The following is a 20,491-nucleotide window of genomic DNA, read 5'->3' as shown; positions in this document are numbered from 1 at the left end:
GTGTGGGACGTCCTCCGGCCCGTTGGACCGACGATCTACGTAAGATTGCCGGTGTAGGCTGGATGAGGATTGCGGAAGACCGGGATGTGTGGCGCGAACTTGGGGAGGCCTATGTCCAGCAGTGGACTGCGATAGGCTGAAGTGTGTGTGTGTCCTTTTTTGGAAGTCGGTTAAAAATCAATCTGATACGTATTATTATTTTCTGTTGGTGTTCAATAAAGTGTATTGTTATGTTATGTCATGTTAATCAACCACTCTTTAAAAAAATTCAATCGATTACGTAATTTGCCTAACTAAAAAAAACATAAACAAAATAATAATTGAAAAAATCGCCTTCATGATTTTTGTAAGTGTACAGTACATAATGTTTGAAATTGGTGTAATTTATTTAGCTATCTTTGTGTAATTATTGAATTTTTATCTTGTTCCAGCTTTTTCAATTGACTTTCTAATAGTTGTTCTTCACGCAGGCGGCTTTTCTTGTTTTTTTTTATTTATAATATTATTTTTAACCATTGTTATATCGCCGCAATTATATGTTAATTAATATATATAACCTATACCCATGTATTAATAACTGCGACAAACATGAGACATTACAAATTATATAGGTACTAAGGCAAACATTTTATACTGTGTATGTACTATATTACATATATATACTATACTTACACTTATACTATTTCATTACCCATTCTTACACACACCTCAACCATGTAATTACATACCTAATTCATAAATAAAGTACCTAAGTATTTCGATAATTACCCACAAAAATATAGACATGTATCAAGTCACAAAGAGTATCCAATTCAAAATAATAAAACATAAATAATAAGTAGTTTACGAAATTCAATAATAGTAAGCCGAGTCACAGCAATACGATGTAGAACAAATTCAATAAAACAAGCCAAATTCAGAAAAATAGCACTATGCGCTATATGTACTCGTAGTCAATCACAAACGAAAGATGCGAATACTAAAATATCGTCAACAATTAATAGCTGAATAGCCGGCGCACGCACACTAACAAAACGACAGTCACACATAGAAAAAACGGGGCGGAGATGGCGCGGGGCGCGGTAGCGGCATGCAGCGCGACAGAAACATTTTATTCAAATACCTATTTTTGAAAAGTCTCTTCGGTACCCTTTCCTCTTAAGAGAGCTTATAACATATATGACAAAACAACGTTTACGGGGTCAGCTAGTATATATATATAGACAATATATATATATATATATATATATATATATATATATATATATATATATATATAGACAATATAGGAAATGAAATGTAAACCTTTTTAGGGTTTCGTACCTCAAAAGGAAAAAAACGGAACCCCTATAAGACCACTTTGTTGTCCGTCTGTCTGTCAAGACTCTTTTTCTCAGGAACGTGTGGAGGTATCAAGCTGAAATTCATATCAAATACTCAGGTCTACTTTGCCTTGGGACTGTGAAAAAATCAAACTTCTAAGCCAACACAATCAAAAGATACAGCCGTTTATGCTTTAAATTTTCGACACTCGCAAGAGAATCAAAACCTACAGGTACTTCCCATGAACTCAGCGTCTTGAAATTTGGTATAGAGCAAAGTCTTAGAGCACAGATAAAGGACAAATTGCGAAAAGCGTAATTTTTTAGTTACAACTATACATATAGATAAAATTGGAGTGTCTGTTCGTAACATTAAAATAACCGCTTTTTACCGAATGCATATGGATGTATACACGGTACATATACCAAAATATTATTTTTTTTTTTACAATATTTGTCTGTCTGTCTGTCTGTTTGTTCCGGCTAATCTCTGAGACGGCTGGGCCGATTTTGACGGGGGCTTTCACTGGCAGATATCTAATGTAATAAGGAATAACTTAGGCTACTTTTATTTTTGAAATTTATTTTATAACTCTGCAAATTGAACAATAACTTTTTTTAGATTCCACGCGGGCACAGGTAGTCAAATGATAAAAATATTTTTAAAAATTTTGTTTGTACGAAACCCTCGTTGCGCGTGTCCGACTCGCACTTGGCCGGTTTTTTTCTATGATTTAGACTGTCGTAATTTTATACCTATACGATCTGCTTGGGCAGAGCTAGGCCCTATATGCACTAACTAGTATTATAATTTTTTTATTTCTTTATCAATCAATATCTGTAAATTGGTCAAATGCAACTTATGATTTCATGTGATATTATTGAGTATCTGCCGATAGACAACCGTCATATACACCAAACCAGTGACATCATACCGTATGGTAAAAGCTAGTATTTATGAAATATTAGTAAATAGAATCTTACAAAATAATTTCAGGCGTCAAACTTACTATTTAAGCATAGCAGATAATAATATATTTTCTCAAAATCAAAATTTTAAAGAATCTAATTTGGTATGTATATTGTCAACCTTACGGATCATCACGTCAGCCTATCGCACTCCACTGCAGGACGTAGGCCTCCCCAAGTTCACGCCAAGCTTCTCGATTTGCCACCGTCCTCACCCAGCCGGTCCTGCGATACAGGTGTCCAGCCCACTGTCGCTTCAACTTGCTTATTCTACAGGCTATGTCGGTTTTTTTTTCTCGCGGATTGTCTAATTTCTGATCCTATCTTTAAGAGAGACCCAACCGTAGCCTAGCATAGTTCCATTGCACATTGAGCGACTATGAACCTGTGGACTAGTCTAGTCTCTTTGTCAGTGTTCATCTCTCGGCACACCTTACGGATGAGGAAAAATATTGCTCTCAAGTGGTGATGAGTTTCTGGTGTGAGTAATGTAGCCAGATTCCTTTGGGAAGATCGGGAGTAGGGTTGGTAACACGCTATACGCTACACGCAATAGTTCTCGTGTTGCTATGGACTTATGTCCATAGCTCAACTGCTTACCACCAGGCGGACTATACTACTAGTGAATAATATCACTCTTAAGTACCAATCATACCAAGTCTAAAATAAGAGATATACTTCCTTAAAAAATATTTTATTAATCATCATCTAACTTTTGTCTTATATTTCTTTTGTTTAATTTTCTCTTCTTAAATTCAACTGGCCCCTCTCCAAGTGATTCGATCCGCTTTTCCTTAAACTGTACTGTTTCTGGCTCCACAACAACAGGTGGAGGTATTACTTCTTTCTTTGATTTTGGTAATTGTAAGTCGATTTTTTGCTCTGGTCTAAAAATAAAATACATAGGTGCTTATAAAATACTTTGGTAACTCGGCCAGTAAAATGTAAGATATTGTAACAGTATACCAAAAATTAAACCCAAATTAGATTTCTTTATTACTTTCAAATTTAGCTGTGACAGTTGATACTAATTGTCCTACAAATTGGTTCAAATTGAATAATGCCCAAAATTTTTTACTATAAAAACTACTATAAAAAAAAAATAAAAACTACTATATACTCCTCAAAGCCATACAAATTATTGGTCAAGAAATATCTTGTTTAATATTTGAAACTGTCTAACTGGGGAAGTACTTCTACTACTATTTCATTACATGTAAAAATGACTTACTCTTTCACAACAGGTTTCCAAGACCCATAGGGTTTGCTCGCAGTAACAGGTCCAAATAAAGGTATGTTGGAAGTGGGGGGAGGCTTGTCCTTGTCAACTGCTAACTCTCTCATGCTTTCTCTTGTCATATGAGCTTTTACTTCCATGGCAGCATCTTTTAGTTTCTGTTTTCTAAAAATATAAAAATAGTAATTTACTTTAGCCTTCTAGTGCAGATTTTTTTTTTCAAAAATCATTTATTTTGAAGTGATTAATTGCTCTAATTCTAATAATAAGGATATGTTTATTACAGACTAGCGACCCGCCCCGACTTCGCACGGTTGCAAAAACTACCAGTATTCCTCTACTATATTATGCATGTATTATACATATAAACCTTACTCTTCAATCACTCTATTAAAAAAACCGCATCAAAATCCGTTGTGTAGTTTTAAAGATTTAAGCATATATAGGGTCAGACAAAGCGACTTTGTTTTATACTATGTAGTGATATCTAAAAGTTTTGGACATATATTTATTGTTTTTTACACTTTTCAAAGGTATAATACAAGATTGAATCGAACAATTATTAAACTTTATACACTCGCGTGCAACTGAATCGCCGCAAAAAAACAAGAAAATCGGATAAGCCATTTTCCGAAAAATCAAACTTATATACCAATGTACGGCTTGAGTTGATTCAGTTGCACGCGAGTGTAATATGATGAATGTAAATTTTTTATTAATGACAAATATGACATTTTTCTTTATTAATAAAATAATTTAAAATTCTTTACTTTAATTTTTTTTGTCTTTTTTGTTCTTCTTTATCATTTAGTTTCTTTTGCTCTTGCTGCGCCAAAGACACGTAATTGTCAGGTGGATCCCAGGTTGTCTCTGAAACATAAAGAATATTATATATTTAGTTATCTAATAATCTGTAGTGTACAATATAAAAAAAAAATATATCTAAAATATTCAGTGTGTGCTGCAATAGGGATATTATGGAGCTTGATAACTGTAACCAAAAATTTGGAATATCTAGAAAAATAAAAATGAATCGTTAAATGTGTTGCGCTTAGCAAGTCGAGAATAGTTTAAGTTTTTTTTTTAATAATTCAATGAGGGTTTTTATGGAAAAAAAATTTAGAATATTCACAGAAAATCGGAAAAAATGCTTGACAGTTTGCAAGATAGGGCAACGTCTGTTAGGTCAGCTAGTTTGAAATAAAAATCTACCCATTACCGTAACAAATATAAAAGTTTTAGATAATTTCGCATAGTCAGAAAGTCAAAATAAAACATGTTTTGTTACTTTTGTTTGTCAGGTAAAACCAAAAGTACAAGCTATTCCATTTTTATTTCAATCACTTAATCACAAATTATCAGTCACTGAAATGAATGGAATTTGAAAATTGAAGGAATTTTACATAGAGCTCTATATTATGTACATGACTTAATCACAAATTATCAGTCAAAACTAAAATGAATGGAATTTGAAAATTGAAGGAATTTTACATAGAGCTGTATATAATGTACATGACTTGTAACGGTATCTAAAATTAACTATCTATAACAGGGATATCAAAGTATCAATACGACCTGTGATCGTAATGTGAAAAAGAAGAATCATGAATCATTTAAATAAATAAAATGTTATAATAATTCAGTAAATTTTTTAAATTTGAATCTGGCCCACCTACACATTCTATATTTAATATATGACCCTCTGCAAAATTGAGTTTGACATCCCTGATCTATAACATCCCTGGTTATAAAATATGACATAAAAAAGATTTTTTTCTAATTGGACATGTTTAGTGGTAAGTGTTATCACACAAACTTTTGTTTTTGAAATTTTCTCTCTTCAGCCTGTAATATTCCACTGCTTTTTGCTTTTTGGACATAGGCCTCTTTCGCTATGTAGGAGAAGGATGGACCGATAGGAAGGATAAAAGGATGGATATTCTGTTGTATTCTGAATGAATTCACAAGGGCTGCTTTATTTATTATATGCTATGGTTAGTGGTTGTTTTGGTTAAAATATTTTAGTATGTACTGTCGCACTAGTTAATAAACCTGTATTGGTCGTATATTTATGGCAATAAATAAATAAATCTTATCAGTTAAAAGCATTTACAGTATATTTCTTATTAGATATAGTTTTCAAAACTTAAATATTTAAAATAAGTAAAAAAATAAGTAAAGTGAACAAAAGAGTTTAATGTATATAAAGTTTACCATTAGTCTCCATATTCCAGAAGTATGTACTATCGTTTTCTTCATTTTTAACTTCTTTCCAAACGGGAACATCTTTCTTACTACTGCTACTTGGTACTATGATATCTTTGCTGGTGTTTCCACTTACTTCTAACATTTCATTGATACTCTGTAAAATATATAACATATAAAATGAGTGTTGATAACGTAATTACAACAAATATTTAATATTACTATGTAAAACCACGCATATTTCTCAAATTTCTAGTTATAACCATCTATCTTATAAATATATGTGGATATAACATAATTTATAAATAATAATAATACTTACCTGCGAAGTCAGGTCGGCATTATTTTGTATATCTTTCAAATAAGCAGTCATTGCTGCTGCTTCCATCTTTTTTATGTCATTCTCAATTTTCTCCTTCTGCTTGAATTCCTTAGCACTTCTTTTACTTAATTGATTTATGTGTTTTTTGACATTTTCTTTGTGCTTTTTGCCATTTTCATGAAATGAAATTGACTGAAAGTTGAATTCATTGTATAATAATTATAAGGTATTTCTTTTTATTAGGTTATGATATAAATTGTTCAGAAATATAAAAACGTACAACTTTATTGTCTGCAAACCAACATTTACAAAATTCACAATATTTGCGATCTTGCGACTTCCAGTATGTAGTCCTAAAATAAAAAAATAATAATAATAAAATTTAGAGCATCAAATACTAATGAAATAAAATTATACGATAGGATTACTTACATTTTAAATTCGCTTTTATTTTACGTATTTTCGTAAATTTAACAAATTTATCGATTATAATATGTTAAACATAATAATTGACGATAACAAATAACAATAATAAATAGAAAATTAAATAGGTAGCTACAGTACAGCACAGGTATATATGTTCTGTGACTTCTGTGAGCACCACAGAGTACTTTATTATATATAGGAAAGTGAGCACAGCCCAGTGCCCACGGCGTTTTTCTATACAATTCTTGTAGTGGCAAGGGAAGGGCAACAAATATCGATATATCGAAAGCGATTTGTTAATATTTTATGGTAAAGTGTTAACTGTAATTATAAAGGTTTTATTTTATATTATGAATATTTCTGAATATCAATTTCACCCTGAACATTTTTAACGCTATCCCATATTTAAGTAAGTGTAGCACATAGCAATGGTGTAAAAGTTTACTGTAGTTCACAGGGAAATCCTGTGAGACTTTAAGATGAGACTTAGGATTAGCCAATGAGAGCTTCGTGGAGAACAATGTTATTAGTCCTTTTGTTTAGATGTTAGAGAGAGTGTGTGTGAAAGTGTTTTTAAAAACAATTTTATTTAATTTCACAATAATTATTTATTCAAAATATAAAATGAAATTACAATAAGACAAAAATAAACATAGCTGTCACAAGACTGTTATTGTTGATACAAGACTAATTTAAAATATACTCTAATAATTAAATTGTAAATCAATCAAATTGCTGAGTCGCTTATATTGTTCCCATATTCTATCCATTCTTCGTTCGTAAGTCGAATTCTTGTGTTACGGCATGGTAACTAGGGTCGACTTTTAGTTTTCTAGACACAGGCCTATTGTGTTGTAAATTTTATTTATGAGGTCTTTTTTACTGATCATCACTACATAGTATAAAACAAAGTCGCTTTCTCTGTCCCTGCACATGTATGTACGCTTAAATATTTAAAACTACGCAACGGATTTTGATGCGGTTCTTTTTAATAGATAGATTGATTCAAGAGGAAGGTTTATATGTATAATAACATCCATTATATAGTGGAGAAATACTGTTATTTTTGAGTTTTCTAATGTTATGTCGTAAATAATTATTATTTTTTTTTTGCTTAAATTGCAAACGCAGGCTGAACCCTACGAGATTTATCAAAATAATGTACTAAGTATTGTACACATTGAAAAGGTCTACAGAAAACTCCGCGATGGTATATACCTATCTCTTATGGATATCCCACAATAACATTTTTTTGTCATTTACTTTTTACGACAAATAATGGCTAATTTTCGAAGCGATTTTAACCAATACAGCATTAATCCTTATCCAATTAAATACCTTAAATATATATTTTATTTAATATAGATCTATATGGCCCTCTACAGCATATGATTTAAATGAATATTTTCGAAGATATTACAGATTTAAAAATCGCGGTACGTAGCGTTTGCGGCGGTTCCGGCCGGCTTTTACTCTAAGTTAACGCGTGCGGGCCACGGGCAGTAATGAATAAATCAAAACTACTGGATCGATTTTAATCATTTTTCAGTTAATGACATAGGCTTTAATTATATTTTATACCCGTGCGAAGCCGGAGCGGGTCGCTAGTTTTACATAAACGAAATATAAATAATTTGTTGTTTTATAAAGATACTCGATGAATTTGTTTTTTTTTCGTAATTCTGTACCTCTACTAATTCTTAGCAAAAGTATTCAATATATTATAAGGTTTTGAAATAATTTTAGCAATATGGTATCGTTAAATATTTGAACATAAAATGAAATTTACTTTCGTCTATGGCTTTGCTCTTTGTGTCACTTTACTCTAGCACTTTACTATAAATAAAGACTAAGTAACTAACTAACTTAACTTATAAACTTACAATTTACTATATTGTCTGTGGTCGAAAGTACGCCATATTTGTTTACTAAATAAGACTGTTCCCAAAAAAAAAAAAAATAGAATAAATGTACCTATATCCTTTCTAATATTATAAAGCTGCAGAGTTTGTTTGTTTGCCTGAACGCACTAGTCTCAGGAATTACTGGTCCGATTTGAAAAATTCTTTCAGTGTTAGATCGCCCATTTATCGAAGAGGGCCATTGGTTATATATCATCAAACTAAGACCAATAGAAGCCGAGTCCACGCCGACGAAGTCGCGGGTAGTAGCTAGTGCTTAATAAAGTAAGAAGCCCACAGAGCAACATCGGCTTTGTTGGTATATATAGTATTATTGTCGATCTATTTTTAGATTAATATAGTTTTACTTATTTATGTGTATTAAATATTAAAATAATTTGTCATTAATTATTAAAAATTGTGAAAAAAAGCGCAGCCACTATTTAGAGCCCGATATTTTGATTTAGAGTACAACTTTTTCTTTTTGTCATACACTTTTATTATTATTCGATTCTTAACTATTTTTGTAAAATGCTTACTTATCCATTTATTATCTTCTCTCATACTAATCTTGGCGGGGATTCTTATAGTAGTTCTTTTGTACAAAATATATAAATTTACCTATATATTGGTTTTTCAAAATAAAAAAAAATGATTTAAGTAATCAATATCAAAGAACCAAATAGTTTTATAAAAAAATCGACCGCTATTTTAATGCAATTAAGTGATTAATAAAATAAAAAAACGGAAAATGACCTTCAAATCTGAATATATTTATTTTTCTTTCTACAACAGATTTTCTATTTTTTAAATAAAGCTTTAAATCAGGGATGTCTAAGATACGGTCTACGATTGCAACGTGTCACAGAAAGAAGAATCATGACTTCACCCGATTCCTCTACGGATGTTTTACAATGCGCAAACTACATTTTTTATTTGAATCTGACCCACACATTCTAAATTTAATATAATTATAGCCCCTCTGCAAAATTGAGTTTGACACCCCTGCTTTAAATCAAGTTTAGTGGTTATACCAATATTATTATGTTTTCACTCCAAACATATTATGTTTTTCCATTATTTAATCGTATACATGTATAATGTTTTTATTTATTATTTTGATTGTTAATAGTATATTAACGATGTTGATAAAAATTTGCTAATAGTGGAAACTTTATTGATTTCAGTTATTGTAATTAGTCATAATATAATAATATAATATAAAATTGTATGTTTCCCAAATAAAATAAAAAAAAAAAAAAAAATTAAAATATAGATACATTGCTTATTGCACATAATTAGAAATGTGTACTTTTATTGGTATGGGTATGTAGTGTACTGTGTGGCTACGGTACTATAGAATATAGCCACCCCCTTTCTTCCCGTGGGAGTCGTAAGAGGCGAATAAAGGGATAACACAGTTCCACTACCACCTTGGAACTTAAAAAGCCGACCGGTGGCGGATAACCACCCAACTGCTGGCTTTGAAATACACAGGCCGAAGACGGGCAGCAGCGTCTTCGGTGCTACAAAGCCGATCACCAACCCGCCTGCCCAGCGTGGTGACTATGGGTAAAACACATGACTTCACGTTATTTTTGGCTTAAACTTATGGAGGCCTATGTCCAGCAGTGGACTGTATAGGCTGTAATGATGATGACTTTTATGGATCTTATTGATTTTCTTAAACTTTAAACTTTTAACACGTATCTATACTTTTACAGCGTGAAAGGTTCTGTTAAAAAATTTAAATTGAAAATATTATTATTTAGTATAAAATTATAATATTATATACGATGGAAATTAGATACATTATTCTCATTTCTATAAGAAAAGTTGAAAACAATAATCTGTGATCGTTCGTAAATCGCAATAAATTGTCATATGGCAACACATATGCTTACTTACTTTGTGATGTCGTCGTCGAGTATCGAGTGCCGTCGTCTTTTTTAAAGTTTTATCAAGGTGATTATTGTTTTATTAATGTCCTTTTACAAGTTAAATATTTGGATTAAATCTTTTAACAACTTAAAACCATTTGCATTTCGATAATTTACTTTTTCAATTTACTGTTTCTATGTAATCTCTTGTACGGCAGCCATATTAAAAATAGAAGTTTCTTTGTAAGATTCATCGCAGCAAATCTTCTCGATCGATTGCTAAACTCAAATAAATGGTTTCGGTAACAATAACACGTTACATTATTTCAAAGAATCATAATTTAGTTGTGGGCAATTTTATTATTGTTTTTATTGTAAAATTAGCGTCCAATATAGTTATAAACGTACAAATTGTATAAGTTGACGGTATACATTGCTTGTTGACGCGTCTCGGTGTCTTCAATGGAAGCGTTCTATTAAGATGAGTTCAATGATTTAAATGTTGTTTGTTACAGATATTCCGGACTAAGTTGGTGAACGTGATAAAATTCTAAAGTATCATATGTATTTAAAAGTGACTTATCGTGAAATTTGTTTAGTGTTGGACTCAAATAAAGATTTGACAAGTTTCTAATTTTAGTTACCCATTAAGGGTTTATTTGGAAAAATGATGACCGAAAATAGAATTAGTTCTAGCAATCACGTTGGAAATATGAGCAGTCAGAAAGGGTAGGAATTTTTTTTCAATAAGATGCAATTTGCTTTTTTTTTCTATTTAGACTCCCAAGTCTTACTTTTTATTGTTCATATTACAGAGATGTTGATAAAACTGTAGAAGATATAGGGTGGAAAGCAAAATTAAAACTACCCCCCAAAGACAGAAGAATCAAAACTAGTGTAAGTTTGCGAAAGTACCCACATATTTTATTATTTTCATTATAAGAATTAAAAAATAACTTCTCTTTTTAAACAGGATGTGACAGATACAAGAGGAAATGAATTTGAGGAATTTTGTCTTAAAAGGGAAATACTGATGGGCATTTTTGAAAAGGGTTGGGAGAAACCATCTCCTATTCAAGAGGCTTCTATTCCTATTGCACTTAGTGGTAAAGATGTACTAGCAAGGGCCAAGAACGGTACTGGTAAAACAGGCGCTTATTGTATTCCAGTTTTAGAACAGGTATGTCAACATGAATTATCATGTTAATTTAAGGGTACATTTTGTCTAGCTTGCTATGTTTATATACATACATACATATAATCACGCTTCTCTCCCGTAGGGGTAGGCAGAGATCACTTCTTTCCACTTGCTACAATCCTTACATACTTCTTTCGCTTCGTCCAATTTCATCATTCCCTTCATACATGCTCTTCGGTTTAGGGTACTCTTGACCTGGCATTTTTTAAGACATCCCTTATTTGGTCTCAGAACGTCCGCCTAGGTCTACCCCTTCCAACCCTTCCATTCACACTCGCCTTATACACTTTTTTTGTCAATCGTTTTTCACTCATTCTCTCAATATGACCTAACCATCTGAGCATACCTTTCTCAATTTTTGTCACTACATCTTTCAGACCACAACATTTCCTTATCTCACTATTTGTTATTTTGTCACTCAGTTTAACTCCTATCATACTTCTTAACGCTCTCATCTCAACTGCATTTATTCTGCTTTCATGTTTCTTCTGCAATACCCAACTTTCATTTCCGTACATGAGTGTCGGAACCACCACAACCTCATGCACAGCCAAGCGAGCCTTGTTAGACACCTTCTGACTGTTCATAATGGAGTGCAAAGCCTCATTCACCCTGTTTCCTGCATTTACTCTTCTTTCAATATTACTCTCACACTTTTCGTCTTTTGTAAAGTTTGAACCCAGATACACAAACTCATTCACCTGTTCTATTTTTTCATCTCCAATCATGATATTGCAGTCTGTCACTGCCTCATCTCTTTCAAACACCATCACTTTCGTCTTCTTTACATTCATCTTCATTCCCTTTCTTACAAAAGCTCCACTCACAGCAGTTACCATCTCCTGAACTCCTCGGCCAAAGACGCAAGTAATACTTACGCTTCGCTTCAGCCTGTAATATCCCACTCCTAGGCATAGGTCTCTTTCCCCATGTAGGAGAAAGATCAGAGCTTAATCCACCACGCTTCTCCAATGCGGGTTGGCGGATATATTCTCTACTATGAGTAACAGTATGAATAATACTTGGTCATCAGCATAGAGAACACATTTGACGAGTAACTCATTCATTCTCAACCCACTTTCATTCTCTTTTAAATCTGTCAAACAATTGTCCATGAACAGATTAAACAGCCACGGTGACGCTACACATCCCTGTCTAACACCTTTTCCGATATTAACATATAGCATATATATAACCATTCAGTGTATGCCCTGTTTATCCTCACACAAGCACTAGAATCCCTATGAAGAGATTGCAATGCTCGTATGAGGACACTGCTCACACCATTCACGGACTATGCTGACCACAATTCATTCCTCATCACACTATCATAGGCGTTTTGTAGCATGTGAAAAAATATATTATTATTTAAATATTTTACGAATATAATCTTTATAAAATGATGACAACATTTGGATTCCCCTTCACTTGCTGATAAGTGAGAAAAAACAGTACTGATTATCTATTTTTATTTTACCAGGAGGTAGTTTTTTTTATTTATGTATATTTATACTGTGTGTTTTTTACAGGTTGATCCTAAAAAAGATACTATACAGGCATTAGTTGTGGTACCTACAAGAGAGCTGGCTCTACAAACATCACAGATTTGCATTGAGCTGGCAAAACACACAGACATTCGTGTTATGGTCACCACGGGAGGCACAAACCTGAGAGATGACATAATGCGCATTTACCAGAATGGTAAGAAATAGTTTTACTGGCCCTATATAACCTTAATTAAAATAATATATATAATAATTAAAGAACTATTTACAAAATTACCATCATATTGTGTATGTTAGTATTGTGTTAATATCAAAGACACCCGAGTTTTTATTTACAGTCTCTGTAAAAATAAAAAATTGACACATTTGAAAATAAAAAATGGTGATTTTTTAATTTAAATGTGTCGATTTGAAAGTTTCATAGTATCTACTGCTGCTATACTTACTACTGTTTCATTTTTTTTTCACCTGTATTTCTGTATGCTATGCATCCATTTATCTCTATATGGGTCTAAACGGAAGGAAGGTAGTTTAATAACACTTATATACAAGGGAGGTCTGAAACTTTGTGGAATGGAAGGGTTTTAAATAAAATGAAACAATAAATGCTATTTTTCCTTTTCAATGTCACCCTTAAGCTGAGTACATTTATTAGATCTATGAATAAATATTTCTAAACCACTAAAAATATTTTTTTCCTTTTGCCTTCAAATGTGCCAAAATTGTTTCCTTTACCCCATTGTCGGCGAATTTTTTTTGTTAATTTAGATAACTTTTTTTTCTTTAAACGGGTGTCAAATGTCAAAGGTGTGAAAAAACAAATTTTTCCACTTTTTTGACAATGTCTGATGTGGTGGCCGCAACTGACATTCCTGAGCGTGGATGTCTTCAATCGACTCCTGACCTATTTAAAAAGACCGTACCACTTGTAAATCATTGATTTACTAGCGCACTGTTTCCCATAAACGGTTTCCATTTCATTCAGAATGAACATTCTTTCCTTGCTTGCTCTTGCTTCGTAGTTTCAGTTTTCTTCCAGATTGTCTTGTTTAGCAGGCGAGTGTTCACAAGTGAATGACACAATAGGGCTGAAACTCAATTATATACTAATGATGAATCCACTCCATCCCCTCAATTCCATGAACTCTTGTACCTGTCCTCGTATATATTTATTTTTGTCCTAAATGGACATAATATATAATGGATAAATTAAAAATAACATGATTGATGATGAATAGTTTGTAAGAAAAATCAAGCAACTAAGCCCAATGGCTAAAACAAAGTGCAGTTCTTAATTTGCAATATAATAAAGAATGTGGACTCTACCATTTATAAATTGCAAGAATACTTTACATGTAACCTTATTTTTAGCAAAATAAAATTATTTAGAATAGCCAATGTGCTGAAGAGTGTAATTCGTATTTAGTTACTAATGTATTAAAATTTAAAACTTCATACTTTAAAACCTTATAATATTATTAATAGTGGTACATTGTTTCAGTTCAAGTAATAATTGCCACGCCAGGGCGTATGATTGATCTCATGGATAAGCAAGTAGCTAAGATGGATAACTGCCGAATGTTGGTTCTTGACGAGGCAGATAAACTACTTTCACAAGACTTCAAAGGCATGCTGGATACAGTTATTTCACGGTATTTTGAATTTTTATAACTTTATGAGTTGAACCATTTTGCTCCAGTTTTATTAACACCAGTAGATATTTGTTATGAACTGTTTTTTAACCTTTTTATATTTAGGTGTAAAAATTCTGTTTCATGTAACTGCATTTCCTATTGTTTAAACTCAGTGTTATCATTAGTTACTTCAATATTATTGGTGCTCATAGCTCCATAAATAAATCTTATACCATTAACAGCTTGTGTCAGTAAAAAAATATAGAAAAAACAAAGTTTTTATACTTTTACAATAAGAAACCACAATGCAAGTTGTCATTTTTTTTTTCCTAAATATTTTCATTGTGGTAATTAACTTACTGAAGTTGGTATTTGGAAGCAAGACAAATTCTCTATGGTCATACTAGGATAGATTTAACTTTCAATTAGCAATGTTAGATTGTTAATTCCATTGTATTTTACAAATTTATTTTAGTATATTTTACCTTCAACTTAAAACATCTTGAGTTCCAAAAATGAGACATGTATGGAGTTATTGTTAATAATAACTCATTGACCTTCAGTACTGAAATCTTGGGTTGCATGTCAAAAATACACAAAACAGAGGCTTGGACTCAAATGAAAAACTTCTGTATAAAAGCTAAACAAACATATGCCATTTGTGGGAAACATGCTTAGGGCTTTTTTCACCAGTTGTGGATAATTCTATTTGATGGTGACGGTATCTGACAGTTAAAAGTTTTTAAATCATCATACTTTGTTACTATCATATTCTACTACATTTAGGAGGTATTTCTATTTGCATATGTTATACATATAAAGCCGATGCTTATCATTTAATTTTATTTAAATTTAAATTTCATCGAGATCTGATTGCAACTTTTGGAGTTATCTTTGATTAATGCGTATTTACTTGACTAATTTTTCGTCTAGCTACTTTGTATTACTTGTCGATATAATTGAAGTCGGTTTATTTTTCCGTTTGCCTGCAAACACAATTATGGATAATCCATTTACTGAGGAAGGCTATAGGCTATATAGTATTTTAGTAAGATTTTTCCTCAAACTAACGTGGGTGAAACCGTGGGATACTACAGCTTGTTTTATACGCTTCAGCATGTAATGTTCCACTGCTGGGCATAGGTCTCTTACTACATGTAGGTGAAGGATTAGAGCTTAATCCACCATGCTGCTCCAATGCAGGTTGGTGGATATATTCCCTACAATGTGGAACGATTGCTATCATGTACATGATATACATGATAACAACCGAGATTGACAGCTTAATGTGCTCCCTGAGGTACGGTATGGAGACCCATAAGAACTGCACAAACACCAAACGCACGTTTAAAATAACTACATTTATTACAGATTGTTTTATAAAACAAAAAAATAAATAAAGAAACAAAAGAATTTATACGTTAATAACTAGTTAAACTAGTTGACATAAAGAAGCCACACGTAGCAGTAAACTAGTAAATAATTACTGTAGCAGTTCCTGTCATTTGTTGCAGGCTACCAAAAGAACGTCAAATATTGTTATTCTCAGCTACGTTTCCGCTGAGCGTTAAACAGTTCATGGAGAAGCATTTGAGGGAACCATATGAGATTAATCTCATGGAGGAGTTAACTTTGAAAGGTGTAACACAGTACTATGCATTTGTGCAGGAGAGGCAGAAGGTGCATTGTTTAAATACACTGTTTTCAAAGGTAAATTTATTGTAAATGAAATATTTTAAAAATTTCCACCTTTATTTTATATCTATTTGTATGTAGGAAGAGTAAACTTTTATTTCATATAAAAATTACTGTTTGTATTCTAAAATTATATTTTATATCTATTTATTTATTACAAAATTATGTCTAGTTGTAATCAAGTATGTTGCAATTAAAAAAAGCAATGGATTTACTAAAAATGATGATAATTACAATTACACTGTTACTTTTGCTAAGCACCTATAATTGTATATATTTCTTTACAGTTGCAAATAAATCAGTCTATTATATTCTGCAATTCAACGCAACGCGTCGAGTTGCTCGCAAAGAAGATCACAGAGCTGGGCTACTGCTGCTACTATATACACGCGCGCATGGCTCAGGCGCACCGCAACCGCGTGTTCCACGACTTCCGCGCGGGCCTCTGCCGCAATTTAGTGTGCTCGGATTTATTCACCCGTGGTATCGATGTACAAGCCGTCAACGTCGTCATAAACTTTGACTTCCCGCGCATGGCCGAGACGTACTTACATCGTATCGGCCGTTCTGGCCGGTTCGGACACCTCGGTATCGCGATCAACCTCATCACGTACGAGGATAGGTTCGCTCTGCACCGCATCGAGCAGGAGTTGGGGACGGAGATAAAACCGATCCCCAAGGTCATCGACCCGGCGCTGTACGTGGCGCGCGCGGACGACGATGACAAGTAACGCCCGCTCGCCGCCTGGACTATGCTGACTGGTGAAAGGAATTAGGATTAAATTACAAAAACAAAAAACTTTGTAAAAAGTGTAATGAATTTATTGTATGTGTGTATATAGTTTAACGTGAAATAAGACTTGAACCTGGAAAAGGTTGATTTTTTTAAAAAGTGTATATAATAAACATCGGAACTTACGAAAGGCACCCCGCGCTCGTTGTCCATATTGGATTCTGTGCGCGGTTTCCTACGATTGTTAAAAAGTAAAATATTTATCTGAGTATCATTCGTGAGAGTCTATCTAAATTTGTCAGTGATCGCAACATAAATTGTGGTAGACTTTTAATATGTGCGACACCTACCCATACGTTAATGATTTGAGCTAGCACATGTTTACTTTCAAACTTAACTTGACCAAGATTGATATTGCCCGTGTATGGGTAGGCAACCCAGACTAGCTCAAATGTAAAATATTGAAAAAATACCTTTAAATATATCAGCATCACAGATATTGTTTCTGGCCGCTTGAAACAATATATTTACTGTAAGCCATTTCTATTTAAAATCAGGTTAAAATAACCGAGGTGATCGAGATTTTGAATAAGCTTCCAAGTCACAAAAAAAAAATACTAGAAATCCCGTATTGTGATTATTTATTTGAATGGATAGGATCATGGTAGCTTTAACCTGATTTACAATTATCATATTTTATTGTTAATTTTAAGCGGTGACAGTCACAGTGCAGGAAAAGAAAATGTTTCCATCTTGAGTGTAAGTGGGTTGCACGGTCACTTTAACAGATATATTTATATAATAGTACGTTTATTTGCAAGTGAAGTATTTTTTATGAACAACTATAGTCTTTGTAACCCCTTACTACAGGTTACTTGGGAAAGTGACTGGGACTAAATAACAAAGCAGAGGAATACAATCATTATGTTTAATGGCTTGCATTATGAATATTGCTCTGCTTCTTGAGGGAATAAAATGAGAGCCATTTGTGTTTAACTTGAAAGATGATGAGCTCTCTGGGGGTTTAAATTTTGGGATGTCAAGTGAAGAGTTTCATAATTGGTCACAATCAATGTAAATTATAGATTTGTTACAAAATCAATTAAAGACTTGTTTTTTTCTTATTAACAATGAACATGTTGAGCACTGCCATTGTTTAATATTATTTCTGCTTTAGTGTAAAATCATTGTACCAATTATAAAGTTATCAGTTTTTATCTTAAATTAATATTTTCAAAAGAACAGTGTAAAGATTGTTAAAATATCTGTAACTGTGATATTTATTTTAACAGCAGGTAATATAAATATAGAGATGAGATGTTTTGTCTTAATTTGTCTTCCGATAACTTATACTTTAGATTTATTCAGGTAAATTAGTAATTTTTTTTATATAAATACAAAATTATTAAATTGCTGTAGTTACATAAAAATTAGCTTGTTCTTAATCGTGATATTCAATTAGTACAAAGTGTTTGGGATTGTAACTTTAAAAACTTTAAGAAAAACTTAATTTTTTAACATCTCATCTGTATGTGGTGTAGGCAAAAGAGCATATCACAAGTATTTTTATAAAAATCTATTTTCAAACCGTAAATCATGACCTTAAAATTATACAAAATTTACGATCATAAAGATGGATTCTATTTTTATTGACCAATTAATAATAACTTCATTTAAAGTAAAGTAAACAAGGTATGTTGTGTTTTAATATATTTTAAATTTTATATTAGTAAATAAATGTTTCTCAAATTTCATACTTAATTTGAGTACTGCAATTATAATTTAGGTACTATTTTTTATGGATTCTAGTGTAATAATAATATGTATCAAATGTTTACTTACATGTTGTTTTCAATCATAAGTAAATTACAAGAAACAGAAAGACAAAAAAAGATATGCTCTACATGCAAAATGCTTTAATATCAAAAATATATTTTTGTTAAAAAAAATGGGCCAATAAAACTCTTCACACAATTTTATCGTTTTATTTTACACTGAATGACTCGTGCGGTTGTACTTTTCATAGTTACACTGCTCTCCACGAGTGAATGAAGAGACAATTGATGCATTCCTTTTCTTAGAACAGCGAACAGAAATTCTGCAAGAAGAAAATGAAGACGAAGTAATAATTGTTGAAGTAGAATTAGACAACTAATTAATATATTACCATTCTTTCAATCAATAGGATACGATCTGATCAAACTTTACTTACAATAGATCGTGGAGTATACCTACTGGGGAAACCACGTTAACCTTTTGACCGCCGTAGTCACCTATACTTGACAAGGGCTCACGAGTCCTGTGCGCCAGCGACGTCTATAGGTGACAAAAAACCCGGACCACAAAAATATTAAATAAAATTATTAAAAAAATATTTCTAGTATTTTAAATCAACATTTATGAAAATAGAATATCCCCGCAACATTTGAGTATAAAAAACAAATCTTTTAGAGCTACACGTACTGAGAAACATTGAAATAAAAACATGCATTTTTATTCCACGTAAATGATATGTCCAGAACGCCGAAGTCGTCTATAGTTGACCGCTAGGGATGTGACGCAAGAGGTATAAATAAATAATAAATAAATAAATATTTACAACATACACACACGGTCATCTGTTCCTAAAGTAAGCAACTTAATGCTTGTGTTATAGGTAACAGCTGACTGGTATAGCTATTTTTTTTTTTTTTTTTGATAAGCATACATATAAATAATACACATATAAATAAATAATATATTATACCCAGACTCGGGGTGGGAATCAAACCCATAACCTCCGGAGCAGAAAGCACCGCTGACCTGTAGTCACTACAAACTGCGCCAATGGGCTAGTCAAATTGGTATAGATGATTTATATATTCTTTATTGCACTTTAAAAAAATCATAATTACAAGTTAATTTTGCAATTAGCTATTCAAAATTCAACTCAAACGTGTTATATTTTCTGTAAATAATTTAATATTTGAACAAAAGGTAAAAAACATAAAACTATCATCAGCTAACACATAAATAGCAAATTAATAAAAAATCAAATAAACTAAAATCAATCAAATCGCCATAATAAATCTGATATCTCAAATCTGGCGCATCTCTAGCGCGTAGTCATTAATTCGTTCTCTACACGCCGTTGTCAAGTATAGACGACACGCTGATGACGTCATAAGCGAATAGGTAGCGAGAAAACTAGTGAAGTGCAAGACGAGCGAAACCTTAGAACATCGTCGCATTTTGGAAGGCGTCGATGATTTAAATAATATACAATAAAAAAAATATATTTTTTTCATTTTTTTTATCTAAGGTTATGAGCGAAATTACGATTTTCTTTCTCATTCTCAAAATCATCTGGCAGCATCAATATCATCCCTAACCCCCACTATCATAAAAGCTTTTTTTCTAAGACCCATGTCGTGTCGTGTGTCGTGAAATATTTGATTTGAAATATTGCTACTTACTCAGTACTG

The 20,491-nt window shown here is 32.2% G+C and overlaps 3 protein-coding genes across 3 annotated transcripts in view; 1 reads left to right on the top strand and 2 right to left on the bottom strand.

Moving 5' to 3' along the window:
* Nucleotides 1–2,969: 2,969 nt before the first annotated feature.
* Nucleotides 2,970–6,518, bottom strand: LOC123655704 (WW domain-binding protein 4). Its single transcript, XM_045591458.1, has 7 exons — nucleotides 6,488–6,518; nucleotides 6,336–6,408; nucleotides 6,056–6,247; nucleotides 5,743–5,890; nucleotides 4,299–4,398; nucleotides 3,523–3,693; nucleotides 2,970–3,178 (listed from the first exon to the last, which is right to left on the bottom strand). Coding segments are annotated over exons 1-7 (876 nt in total). The 5' UTR covers nucleotides 6,490–6,518; the 3' UTR covers nucleotides 2,970–2,988.
* A 3,753-nt stretch (nucleotides 6,519–10,271) lies between these two features.
* On the top strand, nucleotides 10,272–19,001 carry LOC123655705 (ATP-dependent RNA helicase me31b). Its single transcript, XM_045591459.1, has 8 exons — nucleotides 10,272–10,347; nucleotides 10,778–10,991; nucleotides 11,078–11,159; nucleotides 11,236–11,442; nucleotides 12,990–13,161; nucleotides 14,467–14,617; nucleotides 16,114–16,309; nucleotides 16,582–19,001. The coding sequence occupies exons 2-8, from the start codon at nucleotides 10,930–10,932 to the stop codon at nucleotides 17,023–17,025; spliced, it is 1,314 nt and encodes a 437-aa protein (XP_045447415.1). The 5' UTR covers nucleotides 10,272–10,347; nucleotides 10,778–10,929; the 3' UTR covers nucleotides 17,026–19,001.
* The window catches only part of LOC123655703 (E3 ubiquitin-protein ligase TRIM9), a 33,212-nt gene continuing 31,718 nt past the window's right edge, over nucleotides 18,998–20,491 (bottom strand). The window contains exon 11 of the mRNA XM_045591457.1: nucleotides 18,998–19,125. The gene's annotated coding sequence lies outside the window, so the exon portion shown is untranslated. The remainder of the gene's footprint in view (nucleotides 19,126–20,491) is intronic.

The sequence above is a fragment of the Melitaea cinxia genome, chromosome 8 (genome assembly GCF_905220565.1).
Source record: "Melitaea cinxia chromosome 8, ilMelCinx1.1, whole genome shotgun sequence".
Lineage (NCBI taxonomy): Eukaryota > Metazoa > Arthropoda > Insecta > Lepidoptera > Nymphalidae > Melitaea > Melitaea cinxia.
The sequence above is the reverse complement of the archived record's forward strand: the minus strand, read 5'-3'. Positions and strand labels throughout refer to the sequence as shown.